The sequence below is a fragment of the Zeus faber genome (assembly GCF_960531495.2).
Source record: "Zeus faber genome assembly, chromosome: 14".
Lineage (NCBI taxonomy): Eukaryota > Metazoa > Chordata > Actinopteri > Zeiformes > Zeidae > Zeus > Zeus faber.
Genome location: NC_137200.1, coordinates 1,942,501 through 1,962,277, shown reverse-complemented (window position 1 = coordinate 1,962,277; position 19,777 = coordinate 1,942,501). Strand labels below are relative to the sequence as shown.

The window sequence follows — 19,777 nt, the reverse complement described above, 5'->3', positions numbered from 1 at the left end:
AATCGGTGTTACCGGGAGGAGGGAGGATGGGGAGGATGGGGAGGATGGGCGGGGCTGCGGAGGCTCACTTCACCGGGATGGAGAGCGGGGCGGCAGGGCTGGAGACACCTCCAGGGATCAGTCCAGTACGGATAGCCGCCGCCTGGCCACCAACTGCGTCTCACAGCCGCCAGGATTGCCAAATATTCTTGAAAAATATACCTGCTATTTATGGCATGTGGCTTGTAACTTTACTCCTGTTGTACTCGTTCCAAGAAGGTGAGGCAGCATCTTTTTATTATCTATTATTACAGGCTGCTCCACGTGTGGCCTCTGTTTTCTCACCTTTTTAGTTTAATCAAAAAAAGCGGACGGAAAGTTTAAAAATGTAGTGGGGGAAACAATGTGCATGCCTGCTCTGTGCTGTGGTGAATGATTGGAAAAGCCATGCCCTGAGGATTTACAAAATGGATTTGGGGTTGAATTCAAAATGCATGAAGCATTTCTATAACACCTGGAGAAGTGGAAATATTTAAAGTTTAAAGTTGCATTTTGAGTGTTTTGTACTTGATTGTTGGTCGTGCAATGGCCACATTGTGCTCCAGATGATTCTGAGAGCACAGATTGTTTTCGCATTACCGTCTACAGTTATGAATATGTAAAATGGCTGAATCGCGAGAATGAGGTGGAAATACAGAGAGAGAGGGGGGGGGGGTGAATTAATGAATCTACATTTGAATGTGGTTGATGATTATTTTACAACCTACAATTTTACTTGAATGTGAAGTCTAAAAGTTTGAAGTGATATTTTTTTATTATTATTTTGATTTGGTCTGTAGGATGTTTGCAGGCTTCTATTGTTCAGCCTGGGTGTTAATTGCAGCTGTTTCATTGCAATGAGGTTTTTCTCTAATTTAGGGAAATTGTCTTTAAGCCATTTTTTCGACACGCAATTCCGTATCAAATAAAGAAAATACGGCCATGTTATAAAATCGAATGAAAAATAAAAGGCCTTTTGTGCGCATCCCAAAGTAGTTAAATTGCTTGTCTACAGCCAAATTCGGAATTTACCACCACACTTTATTGAGTAAAAATCGCTTTGTGTGCATGTGTAGGGAGTTTAACATTTATATCTTACAGTGAAATTTAAGCTATGAGTAAAATTGCATGTTTTTGATCGTATTTTTCGGTGTAAATCCCTGCCCCTATTACCAAGCTGGCCCTCTGCTGTTACAGTGAATTAGAATAATACTGATCATAACTGCTGAAAATATCAAAAGCCTTTTTTAACCTTTTTGTGTGTCGCATGCTTGTTAAAAAAAACTACATTCAACCGACCCATGCCTTTGGACGGTGCAGGTTTTTTTTTACAGTATATATTTTTATTTTCTTACAGAAAAATCAGGAGCGGCGATTTAATCGGCAATTATTTGGATTGCTCAAAGACCAATCCTGCTGTTTTCCGATCGAATTGGTAAATTCATAAGATAATAGTGGGCCCTACTAGTCTATGGCCCTTACTGTGCCAACAATAAACTCTGTGTAAAATAATCCTGATAAAGTAGATCACATTATAGCAGTATCTCTATGCATGTTTATGTCCAGGGGATGTAACGTCATGAGGCCTTTTCCTTTAAATATCTATATTTATTTGTTTATTTTATTCGGCCGAATTAGACCGTCCGGGTGCGCGTGGACCGGCCCGGACCGTCCGGGTGCGCGCGGACCGGCCCGGACGTGTTTCGCGCGCGTAGCGCACCTGGACCCCACTGTGTGTGCACGCGCACACGAGCGTGAACGCGCATGTTTGTGCTCGTTCCGCGCGCGGGTTGCCTGGAGGAGGCCACGTGACGACGGGCTCCCCCCCTTTCGGTTTGTTCCCAAATTATAATTGGATTGAATTCCCACCGTCGGTGTGCTGCGGTATCTCTGTTGGACTCTTTAAATTGATTTAAAAAAGTATATCTACATTTACAATTTCCATTTACATTTTTCCCCAACTAAAAGTACGTTTCAAATCATACAAGAAAACGACGTTTATGCAGAACATTGTTTTATCTGGCCTACTGCTTACCTCATTTGATTATGTTTCGGTGAACAACAAAAATGGGTCAATTTGATCAATAACAGCTAATTCACCTATTCGATTGGAAGACCGTCATGCCTCGCGACTTCTCACAGGCCCATTAGCGGAGCTTTATTATTTTTGGAGAAAAGTAGGACGCCGTAGACGACGATAACAACAACGTGACTGTTTGGGCCAATACACAACCTTGTTTTTAGCGATCGATCCAGAATGAAACCCGCCATGAATGACCAAATGAATGAAATAAATGATAGCCCTAAAACTAATCATTTGACCTTTTTAATGAAAATCGTAATAAAAGTCAACCCCATAATTGCTTGATACGTGGACGCCCCCCTCTCCTCCACCCGCGTGAGGTTGCTCACGAGGCACCATCCGAAGGCGGAGCGCAGGGCCCGAGAGGTGCCGCGATTGCGCGTGCATGACGCCAGTTTATGTCTGGTCAATCGAAGGTCTTCATACAAGCTTCTCAGGGAATGTCTCATTTTCTGCATTTCTTTCCAACGGCACAGTGTAATTTGTAATCTGTGGGAGTGATGAATTCCCTGAATTTGTCCTTTTTTTTTTTAATTTACTGAATACAAAAAAACAGACCGTCCAGACTGATTCAACAGAACAATTTTCGATAAAAAAATTGGTATAAGGTAGAAAACGATGAATTCACTTGAATTCTGATCAGTTTTAATCTCTCACTCCCTTCACTCTATTCAGTGAAATACCAGTGATTTTCACCAATTTATTTTTGTTCTTATCCCTAAACTCAATGATTTTTTTGTTGTTGTTGTAGTTTTCTAGTTAATCCCAGTTCATTTTATTATGGCGGATCTAGACTCTAGAAAATGTCAAATCTCAGAAGCAAGTTGTTTTTGCTGGATCTCTCTCTCTCTCTCTCCATCAATCTGTCTATTTTTCCTCTACCTGCCTGGCTCCTTCCATCTGACTCCATCTCAGCTCTTTTTTCCTGTTTTAGCCCCATCTCTCTCTCTCTCTCTCTCTCTCTCTCTGTCTGTCTGTCTCCAATTCTCTCCACCCCTGGCTTCCTCCTTCTCTTCTCTTCCCTCCCCACCCTTCCTCCGCTCATAGATCCCCCCCCCCCCCTCTCTCTCCCTCTATCACTCCCTCCCTCATCACTAGGCAGAATTAAAGGCTGGGGGAGGGGCAGTTTATGCAGACTGTGCTGGGACTTGTGATCCACAGATTTGATATTCACATTAAGAGAGGAACAGGCTGCTTTGATGTGTGTGTGGGGGGGGCTCCCAGGGGAATGCTGAAGTAGCACACTTTTTTTTACGGGGGGATGTGTGTGGTGGGGTATTGGGAAGTCTTGATTAGATGTAACCCCCAGCACCTCCAAAACACCACTTCTCGCCCACACGCTAACCACCTACTTATCCAAGACCCTCTAAGGATTATCCCTGAGCTTACACCTATCTTCCCTGCGACCATGCAGATAGATAGATAGATAGATAGATAGATAGATAGATAGATAGATAGATAGATAGATAGATAGATAGATAGATAGATAGATAGATAGATAGATAGATAGATAGATAGATAGATAGATAGATAGATAGATAGACAGAAAGATAGATAGATAGATAGATAGATAGATAGATAGATAGATAGATAGATAGATAGATAGATAGATAGATAGATAGATAGATAGATAGATAGATAGATAGATAGATGAAAGAAGAAGAAAATGGCAATATGCAATAAACAATTAACCTGAGGATCACCTACAATAATTGACTATATACGGCAAAGCTAGAGATTTATTAAAAGATAGGGAATTTACAATAAAAATAAACCTAAATATAAACCTGAGTCAAAGAATAAAGTGGCTATTGCAATTACCTACTGATAGACATACATGTAAACCTGGAATCAACAAAAACAAAATAAGCCTAGAAAAATTTATTTTCTAGGCTTAATTTTGGTTAACTTTCCACATCTCTTTCTGTTTGCATTTGTTTCACCACCGCTACCGAGTGCATAATTTTCTCCTCACACACATGCACGCATGTCCATGCATGCCCGCGCACACACACACACACAAACACACACACACACAAACACACACACACACACACACACACACACACACACACACACACACACACACACACACACACACACACACACACACACACACACACACACACACACACACACACACACACACACACACACAGAAAGTTTTGATTTGATTCAGTCAGCTTCAGCAACTGGGAAAGAAAGTGGGCCACATACCAGGCATTAACAAGAGCTGCAGTGTCGTAAAAGTAGCTAAAGTAAAGATGGTGGAGAGAGATATGCAGCGATAAGAGAGAGGAGCATTGGAAATGCCAAATGCCAGAGTTCCAGTCTTGGTGGAAGTGACAAAGGGGGAGTGGGGGCTTCGAATCCTATTCATGACCCTTTTGTTGCCGCTTGCACAGCAAACTTCTGGGAATCAACATCTGGAGCTGGACGTATAAAGCATGAAAGGGGTTAGATTTTTGGTTTCAGAGCTGCAATCCAGCTTGTGTTCAGTGTTCATCCTATTTTGTTTATTAACTATGGGCTGCAGTCATTTCGATGGCCTCATCCGTACACTAAAATTTAGTGCATTGTGACTCCCAGGGAGTTTATTTCAAAGACCAGAAAGTGCCGTGGGCATTCTCCCCTGGTTAGCTTACAGTGGGTAAAATGAATAAAATTTAGATGCAGCTGAGGGTTAATCGCTGAAATGAGGGAGAGGTGGAGAAGGGGGGGCAGGGTGCAGAGGTCGGGTGCAGGAAGGGCTGGGCATCGGGTTTGAGGATGCGTGTGCATGAAGCGGTTGGGGTGCCGCGGTTTGTTTACTCTCTCAAAACACAATGTAGTTGTGAGTGTCTTGTGTTTATTTGCATTTCAGTGTGTGTGTGTGTGTGTGTGTGTGTGTGTGTGTGTGTCTGTGTGTGTGTGTGCGTGATTATGTGCATTCGCATCCGGGAGGCGTGGATCAGCTGCATTATGCATGATGAAACCTTGCATAGGTTATGACTTGTGCCTCTCTAGCATACATATTCATGACTGCATAGCTCTCTGGCAGGATGTATAAAATAGTGGCTACGAGGCTGACAGCTGAAGCTCCGGCCCAGCCGGCATGTGAGCGATTAGACAAGGAAAACATAATTCAATAAGGGGCCAGTCGCTGTCGCATCGAACCAAAGTTTTGTTTCCAAGTCACACTGATCGAAGAATCGTGTTCCTCCAATCTGGTTGCGTTGGAATGAATCCAGAAGCTGCGATCAATACCACTGATAGGTTAGTTTGTGTTAATTTGCAGTTTGGATCAGTCCCCTAAAAGTCCCCATGCAACGCTAAAAAAAGGCGGGCTTAACAAGGTGATCTCAAATGAGTGATGCCAATACTCATTGCGTCTGTTGGTGCCTTTTATTGCTCTGATTAATTTATTCGCTGCAGAAACATCCTGGTCTCTGGTTGGGATTGAATTACGATCTAACTGTGCCACAGACTCAGTTTACCTATGATGTACCCTTTGTGTATGTGGACAGTGTATTGAAACTTTGTATCAAAATATTGTTCCTGATTACAAGGAAAAGTTAAAAATTAATGATGAAAATTAAATTTCACATTCAAAACTTGTTACTTTTAATACTCTTGTAATCGTTATGTCCTGAAATATCAGCATTCAGAAGAGAGGACATTGCATTGTTAAACCAATTTTTGCTTAAAGTGCCAATCTCGAAGATTTTCATTTTAATAAATGTCTGTAAGTCACCATCTATCTAGTGCCGAATGAGATAAGACAAAGGTGATTGAGCCTATGGCCCACAGCCCTTGCGTTTTCAGTTTTCTGAGTATTAAGAACCAGGTGTCTGTGGTGACTTTCCCACCATGCATTCAAATCAGAAGTGGCGCAGTTAGTGGTATGTTTTCCATCACCTAGTAGTGGTTGATTCAGGTGCTAACTACTAACTGACTAACGTTGCACAGGCAAAACTGTTTGGATCCTTCGGAAGAGAGGTTCAAAAAACACCTACAATTACCACTTTTGCCATAGGTGCCACCGAAAACAACGAAAGGGAAATCTTCAAGATTACCACTTTAATATCCAACAGACAGTATTTGCCAACATACTACTTTTTCTGTATTATTCTGCAGATATGGGACTATGTAAACCACAACATTTTGTAAGATGTTGGGTTTTGCCCTTGACTTGGTAAGTAAAATGCATCAACTCTTAAATAGTTGGTCAGTCTTCAGTTTGTTGTCCTTGGAGGTTTTAATTATAAATTGTTCTCCTCCATCAAAGATTTCCATTGCCAGTGGTGCTATAGTAACCCCTTCTGTCCCCTCCCAGCGAGAGTGAGCGCCTTGAGCTGCCTTTGTAGTGTGTGTGCGTGCGTGTGTGTGTGTGTGTGTGTGTGTGTGTGTGTGTGTGTGTGTGTGTGTGTGTGTGTGTGTGCCACAGTGCATGTCTGGCGCGCCTGGTTTTGACAGGCTCTGAGTGGAGGGAGTTCGCTCTGATCCCCTTTCTATTTCACTTCCCACTCCATCAGTCCCACTGTCCCCCAGCCCCCCTGTGCCCTGAACCCCTGGGCCATATAATCTACTGTATGAGAGGTAATTCTCATGCCCAGCCCCCCTTAAGCTCTCAGTGTGACCCCAGTATGCCTTTAGCCCCTTCACTCTCCCACTTTAGTCCTGTCCCCCCATTGGGAGATTATAGATATTGCAATCTTTAATATGGGCTTTATGCTCAGGGGCCATTATCAGTAATCTGCAGAGGGGAGGGCATCTGACCTGGTTTCGACAGCCCATCACAGAACTGGCAGACGCATTCCATATACCATCTGTAGCTGCCATGCATTATCAATCTCTGGTCACAGCAATGAATAGTAGAAAGCAGAAAGCAGAAACTACTTTGAAAGGACGCTGGAATTATGGACCAGCCCCTTGATGCAGTCAGCTTGGTGCTTATGTAGTAACATTGCTACTGGTGTTGATGAGGTCAACCAGGCTTTAATTATAGGAGCTCCGTTGTCAACATCCAAACGAGCCAATAGGCACAGTGCACAATAGAAATGACAGATAAGCAGTCAAACACATAATTATCAAAATTTTATTGGAATACCAGACTCCTTTTATGTTTGATTTTATTTTATTGGCTTTAATAGATAAATATTATTTTGCATAAGCAGTCCAAGTAGCATCTTGCTGAAAGTGACTGTGTCAACTGTTACACAAAAACGTCTAAAGGGAGATGGTGACTGTTTTATCAGTAGCCACAACACAGTGTCCAGAGTGAGATTAGTTCCTGTTTGCCTGCCTGTTGTGTGCCTGTTGTTTTTTTTCTATCAGAAATTGAAAAAATAGATTATTCAGCAAGCTTTGAGAAAATATGTAAACTATCTTTATCATCAACATATTCATATTTTAGTCACATCAGTACTTTTTAATTCATTTTAAGACATATTTCCTTATTTCTATAGACTAAGTTGTAGTGTAGTTCAGTTTAGGACTGTGAGAACTTCTATCACAAGAGTGTTTTTTTTTTTAGTTTTTTTTTTTAAGAAAAACTTTTCATCTGAAATTCGCTGGCAGATACCAATATTTTGATCCTTCTCAATTCAGTTATTTCCCTTTTTTGCCATTGCTTTTTTGCATGTTATTATTATTATCTAACACCTTCTAAGCTGAGAGGTGGAAGCAACTCATGCTCAACTTTCTAGCAAATTTTAACATACGTAAGAGAGATGGGTGTTGGATAAATTGTGTAGAACAAAGTGCACAACATTTTCTAGAGTCTGTCGAGGCCAGTCGATCAGATTTTCCTGAATATTTTGTCCACATGCCATGACAGGATTCTACAGTAGGTGCCATTTAAAAAACACAAATACAATTTTCAATTCACATTGCATCAAAAATACATTTAACCCTTATCCACTGGAATGTACATTGTGGTATTTTATGCTCTGGAATTAAAATGTAATGAAATGGCCATTTGAATTTATGTGAACTGGCCACTATACTTCATGTAGAAAAGTCAGGCACCATCCTGATAACACTCCAGGGTAGTAAGCTTGTGGTTTTTAGACTCTTTGACCTTTCAATCGGAAAATCTGTTGTGTCTAAAGTTGTGTTGTGTACAATTACCATTTCACGAGTTAGAGACCATACCACAACAGATAGATTGAGTTTTAATTTGACTGAAGATGATATGCAAAATACAAAGTACTGTAATGGAAAGTACGAGATGCTGATGATGGTGATGGTGGATGAGAAAATATAAGTAAATGTTAATTGGTAGTGGGTGTGGTTGGGGTTTTGTCTCCAGTCCCGAACCTCAGGTAATTCTAACCCCATTTACATTTCACATTAAGATCAACCAATGGATTGTCAACAACGTATTATTTCAAAGGATGCTGTTGTCACAGAAAAACATTGTTTTTCAAATCAACAATCGGTGCACACATGCACCATCCTAAATTGAGCCTGGAAACATGGTTGCAGGGTCTTTATAATATGGTGGTGATTGGTCGGTTTTGCTGACGCCATGTCTGACACTGTTGGTGATGCCATATTTAGCACTTTAGATTTTCCCTTTAAAAAGTGTGCTCAGTCTCCTCTATAGCAACACAGTGTCTGCTCACATCATTTGTCCCTGTTTCCTTTTCTCCTAATCTTTCCCTTCTTGACACTGAAATTGGGGGACTCCTCCATCGTCCACCTTCTCACGCTTTCTTTTCTCTCTGCTTGAGCTTTGTGATTCTAACCTAAGTACAGTACCTCGGAAGAACATTCTAGGTGCATGTCTGTGTGCATGCGTGTGTGTGCACTTGCGTTTATCTGAGTGCACGGGTGTGTTTGTGCGAGTGCATGTGTGTTAAATATGTAAGGAGATTAAAAAGACTTAAATCTCTGCGTCTGGCATACAAATTTCAATCACATAAGCTATCGCCGTGTTTTCTCTTCCTCTCTTCCTCTCTCCCCCTCTCTCTCTCTCTCTCTCTCTCTCTCTCTCTCTCTCTCTCTCTGCATTTGTTGTATATGTACACGCTCTCACTCACTCATGTTTACACACACTGTGCGGGCGCTGTACTGAGGTAAGAAGCTCCTCCCCCATTCACCTAACCCACCAAAGGCTTTAGCCCAAATCCTGGCTTTCAGCATCATATGACTGATGTTTGCAGCTGGACGTTTGACATACATTTATTTGATTATTTTGCTACACATTTGAAGGGCATTACAGTTCCACCTACCTTTCAGTCCATCAAAGCCACAAACACATCTTTGACCAGGGGAAATGACATCATTTGGAATTATTAGGCTACTATTTATGCCTTTTCAGGTCTCAGAAAATTTCAAATAATTGTACACATTGCATACAAAGGGCTAAAAATCCGCTGGCCTCCGGCTTCCCCTGTAAGTGACGATGTGTTGTCTCTCTTCCCTGACAGTACACAGTGAGGATGTGGGCTCTACCAGGCTGTACTTTGTGAATGCCTCCCTGCAGAGGGTGACCTACTCCAGCTCTGTGGGGGTGTCCCTGCCCTGCCCTGCAGCGGGCACCCCCAGTGCCATCCTGCGCTGGTATCTGGCCACGGGCGATGACATTTACGACGTGCCCCACATCCGCCATGTGCACGCCAACGGCACCCTCCAACTGTACCCCTTCTCACCCTCTGCCTACAACAGCTATATCCACGACAACGATTACTTCTGCACGGCCGAAAACCAGGCTGGCAAGATCCGAAGCCCCAACATCCGCATCAAAGCTGGTGAGTTCAACGGACAGGCATAAATAAAAGGGGGAATTTCAGTAATGGAACCATAGAGTTTGAAGAGAAGCACAGTAGTACGCCAAACCATATGACAGAAGGAGCATGAAGACTGTAGGGCCATTGGAACATGGAAGAGAGGGAGCATATAAATAAAATGTTTTGAAAAGCCTAAAGTAGAGCAAATGTGGTTGGTATATGCAAAAATCACTTTGAGCCCAACCCACAACCCCCTCAGAATCACCTGCCCTAAAATAGACCATCTCGACCTGAACACAGATTGACCTAGAACACAGCCTGCTGAGAAAACATCTGTAGCTCAGTCCACCGAGGGAACACAGAATACAGTCTACTAAAGCCTGGTATATGCTTGCTGCAAGTGCTACCTGTGCGAGGTCGCAAAACCTCGTAGATTTTGTGATTTGGCATGAGGGGTCGCGGGGGGCCTGTGTTTTGTTTCTGATATGTTGGCCAAAATGTATCTGCAGCACAAGTCAGATGTGAAGTCTACCAATTACTTTTTGACGCAGAGACAAAATGGTATACACAAATAGCTCACTTAGGTTTGGTGATTTTATTGTAAATTAACAGGGGTGTTCTGAAGTTCACTTTACAAATAAAAGATAACTTTTTTCTGGTATTTATGAGCAGCTTATTTTTAGAGAATCTTGCAACAAGTAATGAATAATAACACATTGTGACTCCATAGGTCAGTAAGTAGTCCTCTGTAATAAAATGAGCAGGACATAACTTCAGACCCCCTCTCCTGTGTCTGCATTGAATGGGCGGACAGACCAACTCTTTTTCCATGCTTTTGTGTTAATGCCTCCTCAGGATATTCAACTAGTCATTGAATTAGTTACTCAACTAGTTATTCAACTAGTCATTGCAGTATTTATTCAACTAGGCATTGCAGTATTTATTCAACTAGTCATTGCAGTAGTTATTCAACTAGTCATTCAAGATTCAAGAGGTTTATTCATCACATACATATACATATGTATGACATACTTCCATACATATATGCAGTGAAATGTCAATGCAATGCACCCGGTGATTACGCACAATATGTTCTAGACTGAACATAATAGCTACCTAAAAGTTTCTACTTGACTAACCTACTGATTCCTAAAACGTGATGCAGTAAGTAAGTTGAAAAATATAGAATAAATTAAAATAAAGAACTCAAAGGTAATGCAGAGTGGGGATACAAAATAGAAATAAAGGGAATAGACTTATGTATATGGGATAGGCTATTATTTATATACAGATATGTGCATTATAGTGGCATGTGAATAAAGTGAGGTAGTGTGTGTGGAGATATACAGTACAGTATACAACAGTACGGCACAGCAATACAGTAACACCGAACAGAACAGCAATACAGCACAGTAAGCAGTATCCCAGACCTGTGATACAGTATGCAGTATAGTATGCTACATACAGTACAGTAAGGTAGTGGAGCCTATGTGTGTGACTCAGTGAGGACCCCTGGTGAGGTCAGCAGTGACAGTCTTTATGGCTTGCGGGAAAAAACTCTGTCTCAGTCTCTATGTTCTCACTGTGTGGCTGCGGAGGCGCTTGCCTGACCGCAGCAGATGGAGCAGTCCGTTGTTGGGGTGATGAGGATCCTTCATGATCCTGCGGGCTCTGCTACTACACCTCCTGGTGTATAAGTCCTGCAGGGCGGGGGAGGGTAGTTCCAGTGGTACGTTTGGGTGAACGCACCACCCTCTGCAGGGCCCACCTGTCCTACAGTTCCCAAACCAGGCAGTGATGTTGCCTGTCAGGATGCTCTCCACTGCTCTAGAGTAGAAGGACTTGAGGATCCTCCCGAGACCCGGAATTTCCTCAGCTGCCTGAGGTGGTAAAGATGCTGCCTCGCCTTTCTCACCAGAGTGTCTGTTTGTAAAGTCCATGTTAAATTCTCTGTGATGTGGACTCCCAGGTACTTGAAGCTGCTCGCCCTGTCAACAGAAGTCCCATTAATCACCAACGGCGCGTGCGTCCTCGGTTGTAATCCTTGCCTAAGGTCCACAATCAGCCTCTTAGTTTTGCTGACGTTCAGGTGGAGGCTGTTGTCCTGGCACCAGAGTGACAGGTCAGTCACCTCCTCATGGTAGGCCTCCTCCTCCCGCTGTCGGTGATCAGGCCCACCTCAACGATGTCGTCAGCAAACTTAATGATGGTGTTGGAGCTGGACCTGGCCACACAGTCTTGTGTCGTACATGGAGTACAGTAGGGGGCTGAGGACGCAGCCCTGGGGGGATCCTGTGTTCAGGGTGAGGGAGCTGGACATGTGCCTCCCCACCCTAACCACCTGGGGCCGGGCTGTGAGGGAGTCCAGGATCCAGGCACACATCGGAGTATTCAGTCCGAGCTCCTGCAGCTTGACAACCAGAAAGCTGAACTATAATTGATGAACAGCAATCTCACATAGGCCCCCTTCAGGCCATCAAGGTGCGTGAGCGTGGTGTCCAGTAACTGGGAGTACGGGAACTGCAGTGGGTCCAAGGTGCGGGGGAGGGAGGCGCAGATATAATCCTTAATTAGCCTCTTGAAACACTTCATGACCACCGAGGTGAGGGCCACTGGACGGTAGTCATTCAGGCAGGCAGGAGATGCGATCTTCAGGACAGGAACGATGTAGCAGTGGCGCAGTGCATTGCACTGCTGCCTCACAGTAAGAAGGTCCTGGGTTTGATTCCCGCCGAGGGTGCTGTTGGCACTGTGCTCTGTGTGCTTCTGTGTGGAGTTTGCATGTTCTCCCCGTGCTCACACGGGGTTTCCTCCACCTCACATCAGGAGGGACTCCCACCAAAAACATGCACACATCATCATCTGACCAGCGATGGACCAGGATCCCCGGGCGCGTCCACGAATGCTGCCCTGGCTGTGCCCCGGAGGAAGGACAAGCCAGGATGGGTTAAACGCAGAGGCCTCATTTCACCGGCGACCATCCAAAGTGTGTGTGCGTGCGTGCGTGCATGTGTTGTAGTGTAGTGTGGTGTGACGATTAAAGATTGTTCTGTTCTTCTTGTTCTGTTGGACCTCTTGAAGCAGGACGGGACCACTGATTCAGCCAGGGAGATGTTGAATATCGTAGTGAGCACCGGGGCTAGCTGGATTGCACAGCTTCAGTACTCGTCCAGATATGCCATCTGGCCCTGCAGCTTTCCTGGTGTTCACACAGAGTGTTGTGGTGTTCTCAGAGCCCTCCTGACGTCATGCTCAGACATTGAGAGTGGGCGCTCATCCGCAGCAGTATAACTCCAATTAGCCGGCGAGCTAGCGGTGTTGTTGCCAGACTCAAACCGCACATAAAAGGAGTTCAGTTTGTTGGCTAGGAAGGCATCCACACTCGTGGCTGGGGAGGAGCTGCTCTTGTAGTTCGTAATAGTCCGCAGCCCCTCCCACAAGCGTCTGGTGTCCCGTTGCTCCATCTGTAGCTCCACAGTCTCTCTGTACGTCCATTTGGCTTCCTTCACCCACTCCGCAGATTGTACGACGCCGCTTTGTAGTTGTCCATATATCCGGATAAAAGATCTTCGTTGTAAGCGGCTGTGCGATCATTCAGAGATTTATCAACCCACGGTTTCTGGTTTGAAAATATCCAAACTTTCACCGCTAACGTAGCTACGAAGCTCACAGGTACTTCCGTAAACTCGCTGACATCACTGGAACTTGATTGGAACATGTCCCAGTCGACGTCAGTCAGTGTCCTGAAGCGCAGCCTCTGATTGGTCCGATCACTGCTTTACTTCCCTCGTCACCACACGATCCCCCGAGATCAGAGGCTTGTAAACGGGAACCAGTGAAATCGTGGTGTGATCAGATTTCCTGAAAGCAGGGAGTGAGGTGGTCTTGTATCCGTTCTTGTAAGGTGTGTAACAATGGTCCAAAGTTCTCCCCTGGTGGCACACGTGATGTGTTGGTAGAAGTTAGGCAGAACTTTTTTAAGGTTCGCCCTGGTAAAGTCCCCAGTCACCACTACAGCCGGATGGGGATGTTTGTTTTGAAATCCGCACAACACATCATACAGGTCCAATAGTGCTGTGTCGGTGTCAGCTTGCGGCGGAATATAAATGGCTGTGATGATGACCGTGCTGAAATCCCGGGGGAGGTAGAATGGACGGCATGAGATGGTCAGCTGTTCCAGGTTCGGAAGCAGGAGCGGGAGAGAGTCCTGATGTTGTTCGGGGGGCACCAGTGGCTGTTTATCATGAGGCAGACGCCTCCACCCTTGGATTTTGCGGAACACGGAGAAGGACTCGGCTGGACGTATGCCGTGTCTGGCACCAGCAGGTTCAGCCATGTCTCCGTCAGGCAGAGGACGCAACAGTTTCTCGTATCCCGTTGGAATGTAATCCTCGTTCGAAGTTCATCCATCTTTTTCTCCAGAGACTGAATGTTGGCAAGAAGGATGCTTGGCAGAGCTGGACGATAAGGTTGCATCCTCATTCTGACCTGAATGCTGCCTCGTTTACCACGGTGCTTTCTCCGTGAGCCTGCCCATGGAACCCATAAGACGGTGTTGTTGTTGTTTGAGAGCGTTGAGAGCGTTGAGAGCGTTGAGAGCGTTGGCACGTAAAATCTCTGGCGGCCACTCTAGATCGACGGATAAAAAGTTCCAAAGTTGTTCTTTCAGGGAAGTTTTAATATCCACGAGTGCATCGCGGCCGTAAGAGATCACTGCCGATGCTTTTTTGGCGGACATTGTGATAAAAAACGGAAAGAAATACTAAAATGTGTAAAGTCGACACAGAGCACCGGCGGAGGCGACCGCAAGGGGCGGCGACACAATCACCACTAATTTAATTGAATGAGTTATTCATCTAGTAATTCAAATAGTCATTAAATTAGTTATTCATCTACTTTTTCAGCTAGTTATTCAACTGGTTATTGAATTAGTTATTAAGCTAGTTATTCAACTAGTCATTGAAATAGTTATTCAGCTAGTTATTCAACTAGTCATTTAAGTAGTCCTTCCACTTTACCTGGTTTGATTAACCTTTCCTCCATTGAAGTTAAATCCGCTGTTCAATGTTTTTCCGGACACGTTTCGGATATTCCTACTCCGGTGACAGGTTTCCGTTGAAGCGCTTCCGCTCTTGGATGCGTTTTTCTTTTTCTTTTTTTAATTATGCAGTTCAGTTTAACAATAATAACTTAACAGTATAAAACATACAAAACAAAGAATTTATGCGTCCTACAGAGGATAAATAAAATAAATAACAATGAAGAGCACATTCAAGAGCTCAATCAAAATAAATCATATTTTGACATATATTGGAGGCATTTTTAGGACATTTTGTTTTAGATGTTTTTGAAGGCGTTCAAATAACTTTCCACATCTGATAGAAACAATAAAAAAGAGGCTTTCTCTTTGCAAACTTAGATTTGTGTAAGTAAAATTTGCCTATAAAAATATCTATTGGTGTTCAAAGACACGATTCATGAAAATACAAAAGTACGGCAAAGTCATTAATTCCTACAGTTAAATGCATCTTCAGTCTCATATTATTCCTGATGAAATAAATAACAAAATAAATGTTGCATTGATCGGCTTTTTCTCCACTAATGTTAACAATCGCCTTGTTTGCGATTTGTGGCACCGCCCCTTGTGGTCGCCTGTGCGAGCGCCTCTGTGTCGATTATGCACATTTTAGTATTTTTAGAACTTATCGTGCATAATCTCTGGGTGCGTTGCGATGACATTTTACTGCATATATGTATGAACGTATGTATATGTATGTGACAAATAAACCTTTTGAATCTTGAATCTTGAATAAACAACCTCCAAGCTCCAAAGCCGTGTTTGCAGTTTAGCCTTGTTCTTACTACTTCCTGCTTCATGCGGTACTTTTTCTCTACTGCCACCCGTGGTTTCTGAGAAAACTGCAATGGACAATGCGGCAACTATAAACAGCCAGAGCTCCCTGTGGGAGGGTACGGGTCAGCCGTGAAGGACCCCATGCAAAAGTATAATCAGCCCTTAAGGGAGCCTACAACATGAGTCCACTGAGAGAAAGGCAGATCACAGTTCAATATAGAATCATAGAAAAATTGTCCACTATGGAGAAACAATAACATTTGTGCATTGAGGAAATCAGCACCGCCACTGTGCTTTAGAGAAAAAAGGAAGGAAAGGAAATCTGCAATACTAGTGCACTGAGGACATTTAGAATACTAGTGAAGTGAGGAAATTTATAACACGCGTGAGCTAATGAAATCTAGAACACTCGTTCACTAAAGAGATATAGAACACTAGTGAACTGAGGAAATATAGAACACTAGTGCAGTAACAAAACTAGAACACAAGTCCACTAAGGAAATCCAGAACACTAGTGAACTAATGAAATCTAGAAGACTAGTCCACTCAGGAAATCCAGGACACTAGTCCACTTAGGAAATCTAGGAAACTAGTTCACTAATGAAATCTAGAACACTAGTCCACTAAAACATGTAGAACACTAGATCACTCATAGAATCTAGAACACTAGTTCACTAAGTAAATCTAGAGTGGTAGATCACTGAGTAAATCTAGAACACTAGCGAACTAATTAAATCTAGAACACTAGTCCAATAAGGAAATCTAGAACACTAGCGAGCTAATGACATCTAGAACACTAGTCCAATAAGGAAATCTAGAACACTAGTGAACTAACAAAATAAGGAACTCTAGAACACTAATACACTGAGGACATCTATAACACAAGTACACTGAGGAAATGTAGGGCATTAGTACATTAGAGAATTCTAGAGCACTAGGAAATCTATAATACTGACCTAATGAGGGAGTGTAAATTAAACAAGGGCACTTGCTTGGGAAACATGTAGAACAGGTTTCCACTTGGGCATAGCTTTCTCCCACACCCACTTGGCTATTGATAGAAATATGTGTACTTTCCATAATCTCTGTCATCCAATCACAGAGAATGGTGCTATCCTGAACTACACTCCTACCTCTCCCATCTTCAGCTCAAGGCTTGAACATTTGAACTCGATTGAACAGTTGCAAAAGCCATGTCTTTCTTCTTTGTTATTTTAGTTAGTATTGTCCATTGACTTTGATACAAATACCTCCTTAAGGTTAACTGTTCAATAGAGTCATATAGAGAATGTTGAGCGCGTGATCTGAAGATGGGAGGAGTAGAGTATAATTCAGTAAAGCACCAATCTCGGGCATCCCATGACAAATGAAGAAGAGTTCAAAGAAAGTGTCTTAAAAAAAAAAAAAAAGGGGTTTGTCAAAAATGCCTCTGTATTTGGTTTAGAGACCTTTTATTTGTTTACATTGTTTGCATGTGTTAGTGTCTATAATCTTTGATCTCATTACATTGGTCAAAGCACTGATAACCAGTCATTTGCCATATTCCATTTTGACTTTCAGTCAATGTTTAATTGTATTTTTTTGTAGCCGTAGCAGCAGGACTGCTACCATCGGAGCTCATTTCCTGATATTTGAAATACATGAACCACTTATTTAAGTATTATTTTCCACCTGTCTACTCTCCACTACATAAAAGCTCAGAATCAGCAAATCCAAAGTGCCTCAAAGCTACCTTCGAGAATAGCTCCATATTTTATACCAGGATTTCTTATTAGCAGTTTGTATAAAACAAAACTAGAAAATATCCAGTCCAACAATTGCAATGCTTTTTGGAAATAACTGCCCAGTGCTGCCTGTATTCTCATGTTGTCCCCTTTTCTGCGCTCCACCATTCCTGTCTCTTCCCTGCTCTCTCATTCTTCACACTGTCCTCTTGTGCCAGGCTAAAAATAGCCACTGCACACTTCTTTAATTATCTGTCATTAACAAACCTAATTGCCACATTCCATTGATTAGACCGCATGTGGCTTCTGTAACAAACTAGACTTCATCTTAGGTAAAATAATCAAGGCGCCGATGTGGTGAATTCAAGGTGGAATGTTCAGGCGTACAAATACATTAAAGAAAATAACATTTAAATAGATTTTGTGACAATCATATCAAGCATTTGCGTGAACAATTCTGCATCTACACAATAATTTCACCTTTTCTGTCTCGCTGAGTGAGCAGGCTCCGGCAACCAACCCCCACTGCCCATCATTCACATCAGGGCAGGCAATCACTCCCCCCTTCCCTCCTGCTGTCAACATCTGTTTTCATATTCTGCCTCCCAACACTGACCTGAACTAATACTCATATTCATTCTAATACTAATTCTGGCTCCAAATGGAGGATTTCAGCCAGGTCCCTGAGCTGCATGCCAGCCGGGTCTTGCCTCCCCTCCCACGTGATCCAAAAGCCTGTACCAGCGAGACAAGGGATTAGCATGAACCCAACATTCCGTGGCCAGCAAACCCTGTTGGGATCTGTCGCTCTGGTCCAGAGCTCAGGGTCAGATGGAGTTTCAGAGGTTATAGGTGGATGCCGTTTCCGGGGGTCTAAGGGCCATGGCGGTGATGTTGTGTCATGGTATCGTGCATGGAATCCTTTAACAATGTTGACAGAGATCGAAATGTTCCATATATTACTTTCCTGGAATCATAATTAAATATAAAGCATCCAAAAATGAGAGCTATTTGTCCCTTTAATTAATTTAGAAGCTTTAAATGAGCAGATTTTAAATTATACTTGGTGAGGGTATGTTTTATTTAGATGCATTGTCCCATGAGTTTTGTGGGCTTCCAAATCAAAACAAAACATGCTCTTCATTCTATTGTAGTGGGAAGGGAATGCTGAATGTTCTCGTCATGTCTGTTATCAGGGAAGCACCAAACCAGTTTCTTAGCAACCTTCAGATATATTCCAGCTTCTTGTGATTTCACTAATGCGTCCCTGCTTATTCAGTAGAGTGTAAAATATTTCATGAACCTGCAGCAAATCTAAAGTTGTAATCAGTTGCATAACTGACTTGGTGGTGCAGTGCATTGCACTGCTGCCTCACAGCAAGAAGGTCCTGGGTTCGATTCCCGCCTGGGGCGCTGTTGGCACCGTGCTCCGGCGGGTTATCTCCCAAATAGGAGCCTTTCTGTGTGGAGTTTGCATGTTCTCCCCGTGTTCACATGGGGTTTCCTCCACCTCACGTTAGTAAGGGCCCCCACCAAAAACATGCACCCATCATCGTCTGACCAGCGATGGACACTTATCACCTGGTCCCCGAGCGCGTCCACGTATGCTGCCCACTGCTCCTGGCTGTGCCCCCGGAGGAAGGACAAGCCAGGATGGGTCAAATGCAGAGGATCCATTTAACCGGCCACCATCAAGCATGTGCATGTGTGTGTGCAAGCATGTAGTGTGGTGTGTTGCGTGACGAATAAAGACTCTTTCTTTCTTCTCCATTACAAAGAATCTAGTACTAGATTGAGAAATCAGTGCTTATCATATACAAAACTGACCAAAATTGAATTAAACTCTGGTATCTTTCACCTAAACCTTGTTTTTTGATCATATTTTTCGACTGATCATATTATTTTCGACTCTACCAAGGACCTGGTAGTGATTTCTTTATTGTGTTACGTATTGGGTTCATCAACTGAATGCATTCCCTCAATACTGGATCAGTTCAAATTATTATTATTCCAATCACTCAGGCTGACTCCCAATGATTGAAAAATAACGTGAAAAAACACCAGAGTTGAATTTTCCTTTAATTTAAGAGAACACATGTTCTGAAGAAGTGAATGTCGACAGCTTTCCCTTTGAAAAGTTTTTTAGAAATCCATCAAAACCTGAGGAAATATCAGATGTGAGCAATTTTCTTCAACATTCAGAACAGTCCTATCAATTGAGTAGCAAAATATTTTATCAAATGGCAACATTTTTAATAAATAAATAAAATTGTAGATTCATAAACGGACCAAAAATATCACACAATCCTTAAAAATAGAACTATAAACAATTGCATATGCAATTGCATATTCACCACACATCTCCATCCCATGACTTGAAATG

The 19,777-nt window shown here is 43.0% G+C and overlaps 1 protein-coding gene across 2 annotated transcripts in view; it reads left to right on the top strand.

Annotated features, from left to right (window-relative positions):
- Positions 1–215: 215 nt before the first annotated feature.
- The window catches only part of LOC307240274 (cell adhesion molecule DSCAML1-like), a gene marked incomplete at both ends in the record, with an annotated part of 71,767 nt that continues 52,205 nt past the window's right edge, over positions 216–19,777 (top strand). For both annotated transcript variants that reach the window (XM_080014003.1, XM_080014002.1), the window contains 2 exons: positions 216–258; positions 9,517–9,837. In XM_080014003.1, coding sequence (XP_079870129.1) covers positions 216–258; positions 9,517–9,837 — 364 coding nt within the window. The remainder of the gene's footprint in view (positions 259–9,516; positions 9,838–19,777) is intronic.